Below are 13,348 nucleotides of genomic sequence, written 5' to 3'. Positions count from 1 at the left end.
CCTCAACGTTTACCTACCCTCTATTTGTCCCAGATTTGTGGTTCTGAAATTCTCTGGTTGGGGTTGGGCCAGCTCTGGGTCACAGACAGAGTGAAGACAGCCAGAGTGCCTCGCGGGGTCAACCAGCTGACAGGCTGTCCCTGGGGCCCTGTTCCCTTTGGCCAGTTGTCCCGCTGGAGAGGACTCTATGTCCCTGGGAGGACAGCTGCTGAGCGAGTCAGGCCAAGCAAGCAGCTGAGAAAGGAGGCAGTGGTTACACACATGGGCTTGAGTGTCACAGAGGCTAATGAGGGACCAGCACCCCTTTGGGCTGCTGTGGGAATTCCCAGGGAAACAGGCCAGATGTCCATAGACCTGCAAAGGCTGTTGTCCCTGGGATGACTCCAGAAATACCAAAATGAAAGAAATAACTACCCTCATACAATAAACAGAAATGAAATCACTAAACGAATGAATAACTTCTGGTTACCTCTTAGGTTTTTTGAGACCACGCCCCTTGGAAGCATCCTGAACAGATTTTCATCTGATTGTAACACCATTGACCAGGTACACAGCACTGTGACCCATTTCCCCAGTTCAGAGAGAGGCCAGGCCCCTGTCTGTTGCTGGCTTCCCCAGGTCCGGGGACCAGAGCCCTGGGGAGGAACCCAGTGGGCTCCAATCTGATTATAATGCTGCCTCAGGGCCTGGGCCCCCCTGTGAGACCCTCATCATAAGGCTGAGAGAAACCACATCCCTCTGGCTTCCATTGAAGAACCCTCAGCTCACTCCAGGAAGGTTCCAGCATATTCTAAACCAAGTTGACTGATTTTGTGGAGACTATTTATTTTGATTCAGCCTGTGTTTTTTATTTACCATCGTACAAGGTGGTAAGAAAACAAAGTCCTGACTCCTGCCCTTAGGGAGCCTACAGTGTAGCTGGAGAGATTAAGACATGTGCCTATAATAATGTGAGAGAGAAAAACGTGGTGGCAGGGAACCCGCTGAACATCATCAAATACCAAAACTCACCTCCCTCTCTCACCCTTGCCTCCCGCAGCACATCCCATCCACACTGGAGTGCCTGAGCCGTTCCACCCTGCTCTGCGTCTCCGCCCTGGCCGTCATCTCCTATGTCACACCTGTGTTCCTCGTGGCCCTCTTACCCCTGGCCATCGTGTGCTACTTCATCCAGAAGTACTTCCGGGTGGCATCCAGGTGATGGCAGCATGTGCCAGCCTCCAGGGTTGGGGCTGGGGTGGGGGTGGAAGGGGCTTTGCAGTGGGCAGTTGAATACTCTTGTTAGAGTCATCATCATAAAAGTAGTAGAGTCATGTTCCCCAAGAAAAGCAAAATAGACATGAAGGAAATGAAATATTCATATTCCGCTACCCTAATATAACCATCTGTCAGCACACACATGCTGCAGTTAATATCTGAACTATGTCTTGGGGAGTTATGGTCAGGAATGGAACTTTTAGGTCAGGTGTATGCATGTGTTTATGCCTTTCATTCATTTTGTCATAATACTTCTCAGGAGGGTTGTGTGACTCCAGTGATCAGGGGGATTGCTGATGCGTGAAGTCAGAGGGCACCGATGTGCGGGATGTTATGATAACCACACCTTCCAGCCCATGTGGGTGCAGAGCAAGGCTGGAAGCCTTAATGCCAGGGAGCCCCTCCCTGCCATTCTCATCACCTTCACCCTCATGAGCCTTGGAGCCACGCATACCTCCATGCCTCTTTCCCACTCAAACTTTTGTAAGAACATTCTCTAGGAATTTTTTTCTGGGAGTGTGTAATGCAGATTCTCTGCTCCCACTTCCCTCACAAGAACGCAGGATATGGTGAGGCCAAAAAGGAACCACAATGGAGCCAGAGACAGGGGAGTCATACCACTATATTCTCGATGGCGGCTGGTGGAGACACAAAAGCAAACATCTGTCAGGACCCCAACGAGGGGTTTTCCTGTACCCCCATCTCGCTGGCGGCCTGGCAAGACACAGGAAATAGGATCAACGCAATCTGCAATCCGCTTGCTAACAGCACTTGCTAGCTGCCATCCACTTCTCTGCCAACCAAACAATGCCCCAGCGTAGCCACTAGTTATATCAGGGCTAATGGCTAACCAGTAACAGCTGATGGCCACCCAGCCACAGCAGATTCCATCTGATTACAGCTGATGGCCATCTAATAACCGAGCCTGCACGTTCCCACGTGAGACCGAGAGCCTGGAAACTGCTCTCTGGGACTCTGTCCCCACAGAGTGATTCTGTTAAACTCATAGATTCAAGGAATTATAGGGATAATTTTAAAGAACTTCTAGACCAGCATTTCTCAATCTGCCAATTACAACCTCGCTGTGGGTTATGAAATTAATATCATAGATTACAACCAGTGTTTTTTTAAAAAATGAAATAGAACAAAAAATATCAGACTGTATTCACACAGTAACAGTGTTGTTTCATGAAACCTTTGTTTGGGTGGTGTAAGGGTATGTGTGTGTGTCATGCAGGGACTCTAGTCCTGTTCCCCTCACAAGAACACAGGATATGGTGAGGCCACAAAGGAACACCCACAGAACCATAGATAGGGGAGTCATACCACTATATTCTCTCGGGCGGCTGGGTTGGAGACACAGGAAGCAGAAGCCACAGTATCCGCAATCCGCCGTCTGCTTCTCAGCCAGCCAGCCAACCGACCAACCCCTTGCTAACTGCAATCCGTGCTTGGTAGCTTAGCCACGGCAGTTATATAACCAGTGGCTAATGGCTAACTGGTTACAGCTGATGGCCAGCTAGTCACAGCTGATGGCTGTTACCCGAGCCAGCACCTTTCCACGTGAGCCTGAGAGCCTGGAAACTGCTCTCTGGGACTCTGTCCCCACAGTGTGTGAATACTGATTTGTGATATAAAATGTATTTCTTACTGCAGGTTGTGGTCAGAAAGCTTAAGTACCTTTCCCAAGTGCACAGAATTGTTTAGCAATGAGTCAAAATGCTGATTAGCCCTAACAATAATTAAATTTAGATACATCATGGCCACAATTGCCTTGCACACAAGGATCAAGATTTGTATAAATGGCTTCCTGCCTGGATGATCCAGGATCCCCTGTGACCCACAAGAAACAACGTTGACATTCACAAAATCACGGCAGCTTTTTAAACACTGCACAAGCTGTTCTGCAAACTTCATTTCTTCTGCCAGAGAAACTGCTCTGTTCCCCTGGCACCCACCCAGGCCCTGGAGACAATGTGTCCAGGAAAGCTGCTTCCGGTGTCCCAACCTGGCCTCCCTGGCACTAACATACTTGCTAAGGTGCAGCTGTGGGGAGCAGGGGCAAATCGGTTGCCATGGAAACCGCTGGCCTTTTCTCCCTTAAGAAGCCCTTTAGATTCTGGCCCGAGATGTGCTGAAATCTATTGTGATTATTGGGGAGGGGACTGAAAGCTCTGAGTTGGCATTTCTATTCCTTTGACCATCTATCCCAAGGTTCAGGTTGTTCACCTGGGAAAGGAAACTAACACTGACTGCCCAGCCTTAGCGCAGAGCGAGGCTGTGTGGCAAAAGCACGGGGACAGATACAGATGAGTGGTAGGTGACGCCCAGCAACGCAGTCACTGTCCCAGCCTTCCAGTTAAGCACTTTATGTAAACGAACTGTCCGGTCCACACAGCTACTTGATGGGGTGGTACCACTGTCTTCCCTTTTTACAGCCCTAGAGAGGTGCAGCCCTTTGCCACACGGTAGTAGGGGTGGAGCTAGGATTCAGACCCAGGCTGAGCCCTGAGCCTGCCCTCCTCACCATCCCGCTCTGCTCTCCTGGCACAGGGATCTACAGCAGCTAGATGACACCACCCAGCTCCCGCTGCTGTCACACTTTGCTGAAACTGTGGAAGGCCTCACCACCATCCGGGCCTTCAGGTACCACATTCACCCCAAGATGGGGGTGGGCGGGATGGGGTGACCAGGGTCACAGGTCATGAGATTCAATTCTCAGGGCTCCACTTATGAAGGCCCAGGACACACTTCTCCCAACCCCTCCTTGGTCCCCAAGGCCCAAATGATGTCCACTGGGGGGTCGGACCAGGTGTGCTCTACTGTGTGATCTAGAGGGGAAAACCTCAGCCCTGCAGCCATGCCCAGAGCCTCTGTGAACTAAGGCAGAACATCAAAAGAAACAAGGCTGGGATATGTTCTCACATACCAATGCTAGAAAGTCCTTACATTGTGTGGGCCAGCCCTGAGGCCACCTTTTATTGAGACTCTCCTATGAGCCAAACACTATGCAGTGGACTTTCCATGCCAGTGTCATTCATTCTCAAACATGTTCTCTGAGGTGGTGACCGTGGTTGCGCCCTCTTCTCAGATAAGGAAACTGAAGCTCAGGTTCAGGTTATATAACTGCTCTGTGTACGGTCCCTCAAAGACCAGACTTGAACCTGCTCATTCATTCAACCTTTACCTACCATTTACCGCATACCGAGTCCCATGCCAGGCACTAAAAAGAGAGAGATGAGTCAGATGAACTTCTGCCCTGGAGGTATTTACAGTCCAGGCTTTGAACAGGCCAAGACAAGCCCATGTTACGGAAAGAAAGGGGGACACAGCAAGCATAGAAGGGGAGCAGTCATGGAAGGCATCATAGAGAAGGCAGGAGGTGGCATTGGAGCTAGGACTCAAAGGGTAAATAAGAGTTCACCAGGCAGGAGGAATGCTCCGAAAACTTCAGCGGCTCTCCCATCCTCCTGCCACCCTGAGTCGTGACATTGGGCTGGACAGAAGCATCTGAGGCTGCCTGGGGAGCAGGGGTACTATTGTTCCCTGCCCCAGTCTCCATCTGATGTATTAGGGCATCTCTCCTCTAGCCAGACAGGCCAGACCCCTGACCCAGATAGCTGGGCTCTGGTATCTAAGCCTCCCTGAGAGAGTGATTTCAGGTTATTTTTAGGATGGCACCAGCTGTGCAGGGTGTGACAGTAACCATGCTACACCAATCCCTGTGTCCAGGAGTAACCCTAGGTCTCAAGGACCAATCGAGGGTCCAGGGAGGTTTGAAATCCCCCAACACCCAAAGTCCAGCTGCAGCCCTGGGAGAGGTGCCCAGGTCCCTGGTGCAGCCCTGCAGCCCCTGCTCACACCCTAGGGCATCTGGGGCCAGTGGAAGGTCCTCTTACAGATCTTCTCTGAATAAAGAAAGCAAAGCAGAGTCTGCCCCAGCCTTAGCTCTGCTCCCAGGACATCCCCTGCTCCCAAGCAAGCCTGTGCTATCATCCACAAAGAAGCTCCTTGGAGCCTAGAGTATGGCTCAGGGGTCTCCTCCAGCCTCCTTCTCTTCTCAAGACTGAACTTCCCCAGTTCCTTCAACCTCCAGGCCTCTCAATACCCCTGGGCCTAGTTCCAAGTTTTGGTGAAGTCTTTCTTATAATTGGTGTCCTGGAGGCCTTCGGGCTGGGCCTAAGGGGAGAAACTGTGGCTTTCCTCGAGGAGGCCAGACCCTCTCAGTAAGACCCGAGTGGATCCCAGCATCCTATGACCAGCCCCAGACCAGGCCTGTGGTCGGCCAGCGGAACTGCTATGCAGCGAGCCCTCCCCCACCCTGCACTGACACAGTGGATGGTTTTTAAATGAATGAACTTTTTAATCATCCCTTGGATGTGTTTAATTCATTGGCTTTTGCCCAGCAGCCCTGTTGAAAGCTAAGTAGCATTTATTGATTGTACACTTGCCAAGCGCCAGGCCCCGTGCTAAGTGTTTTCGTTGCATTTAATCCTCACAAAAGCCCCATGACATAGTTACTTTAGCCCCCTACTAAAGTGAAGAGAAGAGACCCCCAGAGGCTGAGCAACCAATTTGAGGCCACACAGAGATGGTGCCGGGCTGGAACCTAGAGCTGTCTGACCTTGTGGTGTTTCTAAGAGCCCCTGCTTTTTCCCAAAAAATGTTCCAACGGTACCCAGCACTACAGTATTGGGCTCAGAGCTGCTTCAGTCCATGTAAGAACTATTACTATCCCCATTTATTGATGAGGAAACAGTCTGACACACAGCCAGCAATAGACTGACTCCAGCCTAGGTCTGCAGGGCCCCAGTGCAGGGGCTTTTTCCACAGTCTTCACACCGTCATGCACCGATCACAGAAGTTCACACACACCCTCATGCACACTCACCCCTGAGGCCAATCACACACCCCTCAGACTCTCCTGTCACTCACACGTGCACTCACACATTTTCAACACGCACTTAATCAAACCCTTCGCGTGTATGGTTTCACCCTTGCCTCAGACACCTCACCCACCCACATACACCCACCCTGTGGCTCTGCAATCACGCTTTCTCACACCTCAGAGACTCACTTCACTCTCCTCACACACATAGTTCATGCACAGGCCTTCCACCCAGAAAGAATCAAAGCAGAACAAACATCTTCCAGGAGCGAAAAGCAAATGCCCAACGAGGCTTGTCATGAGTACCTCTGAATACTTTCAGTTGTGTCACTGAGACCAGAGCTGAGATGGCTTTCATTCGTTCCATCGTTCGTCATCAAATGAGAATTCCTACCTCCTCTGGGCCTGGCTCAAGCCCACCAGGTCTGAGGGGCGGCCAAGGAGAGTGGTGCCAGGAGCCCAGGCTGGTCAGACAGAGGACGCAGATCCACACGTAGTAACTCAGGAGAGAATGTGATGAGGGCACGAGGGTGGGAAAGAGGCCTCCAGAATCCCTTGTACAGAGAGCTACCTTGTATCTTAGAGGGTTAGGGAAGGTTCCCCGGGGCCGCTTGGACCAAGATTATTCCCTGAGCCCTTCCTCACCCTCCCTCCAGGTACGAGGCCCGCTTCCAGCAGAAGCTCCTCGAATACACGGACTCCAACAACATCGCCTCCCTCTTCCTCACAGCTGCCAACAGATGGCTAGAAGTCCGCATGGCAAGTGCCACCCACCCCCACTCCGGGCCCCGGGACAGGTTTCTGATAGGGGTGTGGAGCCACAGGAAGGGCCAACATAGACCAGAAGGTGGGAGGAGAGGGTGGAGTACCAGCTCACATGTGCACAGAGGGTGGGCACAGAGCCCTCCGCTTTCCCCAGCCCTCCTGGTATCTGCCCTGAGTCCCATCTTCTCCATATCACTGCCTGGGGGCTGTATATCTGAGGTGTGTGCCAATAACGAGAATCATTGTGTGTTTACCTGTGAGAAGTGTGTGTCTGATACATACGTTACATATATGTGTGGGCCAGCTGGTGAGGCATGTGTGCAGGTGTGTGGGGCGTAGGGGGAGCCTACGCTGTGTACATGTGTTGTCTCCTGGAGTTCCAGCCTTCACAGGCCTCCTGCATCTGTACGTGAGTTTTAGGGCTGGGGTTGAGTCTCTGCTGAGCTACGCTCTGCCCTGAAGACGGGGCTGGGGGGACACTGTGGCTTCAACCCCCGAGGGCCCAGGCTAGCCCCCATCACTCCACAGGAGTACATTGGTGCATGTGTGGTCCTCATCGCTGCCGTGACCTCCATCTCCAACTCCCTGCACAGGGAGCTCTCTGCTGGCCTGGTGGGCCTGGGCCTCACCTACGCCCTAATGGTGAGTGGCAGCAGGCTGGGGCAGGGGGAGCAGCAGGCCCCAGCACCCAGGGAATCCCAGGGCACCTTCCCCAAATGAGACTCCCACCCCGCACCCCGCCCAAGCCTTACCCCAAGCTACTTTGAGTCTGATGCCACAGGGACCATGGGGCAGGAGGGCTGACTTCAGGGTCCTAGCATTCACCCAGGGCCCAGGGCCCACACGGGTGGTGGGTGTGGAGGCAAGTTCATTGTAGCTCTCTCCATGCCTCCAGGAAGGGCCACCCCGAACAGCCAGCCAGGGGGCAGCAAAAGACATTAGGGCCTCCGGCCCTCCTTCAGTTGTAGGAAGAGCATCCTGGTGACCAGGGATAGGAGCACACGGTCACTGCCTGTGACCGGCTCACTCCCCACAGGTCTCCAACTACCTCAACTGGATGGTGAGGAATCTGGCGGACATGGAGATCCAGCTGGGGGCCGTGAAACGCATCCACGGGCTCCTGAAAACTGAGGCAGAGAGCTACGAGGGGCTGTTGGGTGAGGGGTACAGCAGGGTTTCTGGGGAGACGGCCAGGAGGAGGGGCGTTTTGGGGTTGAGGGGGACCACAAGGGAGCCTGGGGGTAGGGTGGCACCCCTGGATACAGCTGTGGCCCATGCCTGCTGGCTGACCCACCCCTGGCCCCCAGAACCATCGCTGATCCCAAAGAACTGGCCGGACCAAGGGAAGATTCAGATCCAAAACCTGAGCGTGCGCTACGACAGCTCCCTGAAGCCTGTGCTGAAGCACGTCAACGCCCTCATCTCCCCAGGACAGAAGGTCAGGGATGGAAGGGCATAGGGCTGGCAGCCTCGCAGGGCTATGGCCCTCCAGGGCCCTGCATGCCTCACAGCCAGTATCTTGACCCTGGGCCACTCACACTGACGAGGCTCGGCCCCCCTCCCCCCTCCCTCCCTCACCCCTTCTCCTCCTGCTGCTCTCACTCAGCCACCAAGGAGACAAGCCCCTGACTGGCCTGGTTTGAGGGGCTTTGTAAGCCCCCCACACACACTGTGTGTATGGTCAGGACTCTCCCAGAGCACTGCCCCTTGAGCTTCAGAACAGGGGCCTAGGGGCACCCTTGTCTTGGGCAGGGAGCCCCTGTCGGGCACTCTGACCTACCTTTCTAATTGATTCCCTCCTCACTCCACCTCTGCTCTCTCTGCCGTTGCCCCTCTCGTTCCATCTCTTTGTCACGATCATTGGCTCTGTATTGGTCCCTTATTGTCATTTCAGTTGGTACCCAAGGGCCAGGAAGTGATGGGGTCAGAGATGCTCCAGTTTAAAGTGGGACACACAGACACATCCCTGCACACTGCACTCAGCCACCCCATGCCCTCCTGCCACACATGCACACGGAACACTAGTGCCTCAACTCCCCTGCAGCCAAGTATCAGGCACAGCCAGGCCCACACCCACGCTCAGGTAGATGGGCGTCTACATCCTGCACCTGCTTGTGGTCCCCATGGGCACCCCCTCTGGACCCACTGCAGGAAACAAACTCAACCCAGGGCTCAGCACTGGCCAAAGAGAAGCTGGTCAGAAAACCAGGACAAGAAGACATGCTATGGCTTCCCACACCTGTGCACCCCCAGAGCTGGCAGCAGAGGCTCCCAATCACCCCCAGAGCCCCCCCAACATACCTGTCCCTCTCTTTCTAGATCGGGATCTGTGGCCGCACGGGCAGTGGGAAGTCCTCCTTCTCTCTTGCCTTTTTCCGCATGGTGGACACGTTCGAAGGTGAGTGGTACGGTGGGCACACCACAGGTACCCACAGCTATGAGATGGGACCTCCGTCCTGGCGTATGTTCTGACAGTACAGGAGGCCCAGCAATCACTGTCTCCCCCTGCATCCTCACTGGGACCCGTGTCCCAGACTGAACCCATGCCCCAGCACCACCGTGCCCCTCAGCGGTGCCCCACCTGTGACACTGTCTCCATGCAGGGCGCATCATCATCGATGGCATTGACATCGCCAAACTACCACTGCACACCCTGCGCTCGCGCCTCTCCATCATCCTGCAGGATCCTGTCCTCTTCAGTGGCACCATCCGGTGAGTCCATCCACCCCGTCAGGCCACCGCAGCCCCAGACTGGGCTCAGCTCCATGGACCTGGAGCACAAAGAAGGGGGGTGGGCGAGGCCAGGAGCACTCAGCTGGATACCCACCTCCCTGGGCAGGCAGTCCTGCTCAGGCTCAGGCACGAGGGGCTGGCATGGTTCTCCAGAGGAGCCTCACACTCATGCCCTTTGCTTTCCCATTAGACTTAGACAGGCACTGGTAGGGTTACCCCAAACCCTCAGGTCTGGGATGCCACCACCTTGGTGCCCCCTCACAGCCAGGACCCCAAGTCAGTCAGTTCTCATTCACGGCTCACTTTCCCAGCCTCACTCCCTGAAAGTCCCATGGAGATGGAGCCCCTCCCTAAGGGAGCTTTCTGTATCACCCTCCAGATTTAACCTGGACCCAGAGAAGAAGTGCTCTGACAGCACGCTGTGGGAGGCCCTGGAGATAGCCCAGTTGAAGCTGGTGGTGAAGGCACTGCCAGGAGGCCTTGGTAACTACTGCTGGCTGAGCAGCTGGTCAGGCCCCCCTTTAGTGGGAAAACTCATGTCTTAGGTTTTCCCAGAGTTTGGAGTCTGGCATCTGGCAGGACTCCAGATATCACTATACAAGAGCTCAGTGAGGTCAACTGACTTGCCCCAGGTCATACAACTAGTCAGTTCAAGGTCTGACCCCTCTTGCAGGGCACAGGGGTTGGGGAAACAAGGGTCACTGTGAGATGGAACTTGCAAGTCCCTGATATCAGAGCAGTATTTTCAGCCCTGTCCTTCCCTGGCCACCTGCCTGCCCAGTGCTGCCAGAAAGATGAAGGAGAGGAAAGACTGGGAAATCCCGGGTACCAGGCACTCATTGAGGCTACTAGGAAGACTGTGCCCCCAGCCCAGCGGGCTGCAGAGCCTTGGTGTATTTGCTGCAGCCCCTGTGACGGCAGAGGCTGGCCAAGCCTTGACTTCAGAGAATCACCCACCACGGCCCCCACACATGAAGCCCATACACACTCAGTGCACACGCCCAGGGCCCCAGCAGCGTGCAGCTCCAGAGCGCGCTCTTCTCATTGTAATGCATTAGTCCGTGTTGTCGTTTAAGGCACAGGAACCCCCCCTACTCACAACACACACCCACAGATGGACACCGTACACACATTTCCCTACACCCCCCAAGCCATACCATCTACTCTACTCAACCCAGGAGTCACTCAGCTGTGCTCCTTTCCCTGGGGCTGATTTCAGATGCCATCATCACAGAAGGTGGGGAGAATTTCAGCCAGGGCCAGAGACAGCTGTTCTGCCTGGCAAGGGCCTTTGTGAGAAAGACCAGCATCTTCATCATGGACGAGGCCACGGCTTCCATCGACATGGCTACGGTTGGTCCTGGGCACGTCGACGGGATGGGGGTTTTGGAGAGGGCTTTGTGGGGGTGTTAGGGAGAAGTTTGCACAAAATCGTCCTGAAGTTCAAGTTGCCTTTAGCGTCAAGGGCCATTTCTGGCAGAAAGGGCAGAAGGCCTGAAACCCTGACTGCAGCTCATCTTAGGGCCTGTTCATAACACACAGGCACACAAGCTGCACACAGACCCACAGAGACTTCACACCCATCACTCAGCACACAGCACACCCCAGACACACCCACAGCATACATCCATGCACGGAGCTGAGCTCCCAACAGGCTGAATCCGGGCCCTTAGTGCTGAGAACTTAGTCAGTCCTATGGGGACTAAGGCTGGACAGGGGGGGTGGGGGTGGAGCTAGGACTGGGGTCAGATGGAAGCTGGGCCGCAAGCCTGGGCCCCACATCCCCAAAGCCAGGCCAGACCCCATCTACCAGGCAGGTGACCAACAACTGCTGCTCCTACCTGGCAGGAAAACATCCTCCAGAAGGTGGTGATGACAGCCTTCGCGGACCGTACGGTGGTCACCATCGCGGTAAGGGGCCCGTTGGTGGGGTGCAGGGGGACACCCAGAGAGAGGGCCGGCCTCCTGAGGCTGTCATCAGTGGGCAGCCCGTGGGATCACTGGGCCCTGGTAATCAAAGGACCCTGGAGCTGGGCGGGGCAAGGAGTCCGGAAGGCTTGCAGGGGGCCTGAATTGCAGGATTTGCGGGAGGGAGGATTTGTACCTGCATGTCCCTCAGACCTCCCCTCTCATTCTCCAGATTCCCAGACCACCCCTGTCCCAAGGCCCTGTGAGCTAGGCTAGGGTTACTTCTCCATAGAAGATGGGAGGCGGGGGGAATCTCTGAGACTTGAAACCTGGAGGTTGGGGCAAAGCTGAGACTTGCTGAGGGGTGAAGGGGTTATTAATGGATGGAAGGCTTGGACTCACAGCCACCCCAGGAAAGGGGAGTCCCCAGAGAGACTGGACATTCTGGCCACATGCCTCCTCCTCTAAGCTGCAGGAGAGGTGCCCTCAGCTGCCCTGCCCATCCCCCCACCACCCTGACCTTCCCCCTCCTGCCTGGCCCAGCACCGTGTGCACACCATCCTGAGCGCAGACCTGGTGATTGTCCTGAAACGCGGTGCCATCCTGGAGTTTGACAAGCCAGAGAAGCTGCTCAGCCAGAAGGACAGCGTCTTTGCCTCCTTCGTCCATGCAGACAAGTGACCTGCCAGAGCCCAAGTGCCATCCCCCCATGCCCCACCCTGCCCCCACCTCCCACCTGGGTTTTCAAACTGTAAATCACTTATAAATAAAGAGATTGGTTATTTCCTACCAGAGGCCTTGGTTCTGGTGGGCAGGGGCTAGAGTGGACTGTGGGGCCAGTGGAGCCGGCATGACTTTGGCATTAGGCAGACCTGTAGAAGCTGTGAGCGTGGGCACAGCGGGTTTCCTTATCTGTGAAATGAGGGTTGTATTAGTCTCGTAGGGCTACCATAACAAAGTACCAGAGAGTGTGTGGCTTAAACGACAGAAATGTATTTCTGATAGTTCTGAAGGATGGAAGTGCAAGATCAAGGTCGCAGACCTGGTTTCTCCCGAGGCCTCTCTCCTTGGTTCTGGATAGCCACCTTCCAGCTGTAGCCTCCCTCACACGGCCTTCCTCTGTGTGTGGACATCCTGGTGTCTCTTTCCTTATTAGAGTACCAGTCATATTGGATTCGGGCTCCACTCCTATTACCTCATTTAACCTAATTACCTCTTCACAGGACCTAGCTGCAAATATAGTTACATTGGGGGGATCAACATATGAGATTAGGGCTTCAACATACGATTTGGGGGCAACACAACTCAGTCCGTAACAAGAGTTATAGCATTTTTGTGATGATTTCATCAGATAAGGTAGCAGATCTCCATATGGCTTGGCCCCCCCTTTCTTCTCCTTTAGTTCTTGGATTAAAATTGTTGGGCCCCAAGTATCTTGGATTAGCACTATTTCCCTTGCAAATGACAGGAACGTAACTCCAAGTGGCTTAAACAAAAACTGGGATTTATTGTCATATGTGACTGAGAAGGGCAGGAGGTGTACGACGTCAAGCATGGCTGGATCCAGGTGTTTGACATCAGGGAGGTGTCTGTTTCTGGTTTCCATCTTCCTCTCCCTCCCCGATAACAGATGGCCACTAGCAGCTCCAGCTAATATCCTATCCCTCTGAAAAAAATGTTTTTTCCCAATAGTTCCCACAAAAATCTTGGTAGCAAATCTTCATGGACCCAGTTGGGTCATATCCTCACTCCCACCCAATTGCTGTGGTCAGAGGGCTAGAATGTACTGATTAGCTA

The 13,348-nt window shown here is 54.2% G+C and overlaps 1 protein-coding gene across 11 annotated transcripts in view; it reads left to right on the top strand.

The window, feature by feature from the left end:
- The window catches only part of ABCC8 (ATP binding cassette subfamily C member 8), a 76,961-nt gene extending 64,620 nt beyond the window's left edge, over positions 1–12,341 (top strand). For 8 of the 11 annotated variants that reach the window (XM_074336085.2, XM_074336082.2, XM_074336080.2 and 5 more), the window contains 13 exons: positions 477–546; positions 1,040–1,197; positions 3,811–3,903; positions 6,802–6,904; positions 7,439–7,552; positions 7,947–8,067; positions 8,218–8,348; positions 9,230–9,308; positions 9,514–9,622; positions 10,023–10,126; positions 10,863–10,996; positions 11,492–11,554; positions 12,095–12,341. In XM_074336085.2, coding sequence (XP_074192186.1) covers positions 477–546; positions 1,040–1,197; positions 3,811–3,903; positions 6,802–6,904; positions 7,439–7,552; positions 7,947–8,067; positions 8,218–8,348; positions 9,230–9,308; positions 9,514–9,622; positions 10,023–10,126; positions 10,863–10,996; positions 11,492–11,554; positions 12,095–12,232 — 1,417 coding nt within the window. In that variant the 3' untranslated portion in view covers positions 12,233–12,341. Of the gene's footprint in view, positions 1–476; positions 547–1,039; positions 1,198–3,810; positions 3,904–6,801; positions 6,905–7,438; positions 7,553–7,946; positions 8,068–8,217; positions 8,349–9,229; positions 9,309–9,513; positions 9,623–10,022; positions 10,127–10,862; positions 10,998–11,491; positions 11,555–12,094 lie in introns of those variants that run through there. The other 3 variants (XM_074336083.2, XR_012497534.2, XR_016018767.1) reach the window with 3 other exon arrangements.
- Positions 12,342–13,348: the final 1,007 nt, after the last annotated feature.

The sequence above is a fragment of the Rhinolophus sinicus genome, chromosome 14 (genome assembly GCF_057876585.1).
Source record: "Rhinolophus sinicus isolate RSI-liver-muscle chromosome 14, RSI-T2T, whole genome shotgun sequence".
NCBI lineage: Eukaryota > Metazoa > Chordata > Mammalia > Chiroptera > Rhinolophidae > Rhinolophus > Rhinolophus sinicus.
Note: the sequence above shows the minus strand (reverse complement) of the source record. Positions and strands in the feature narration are given on the sequence as shown.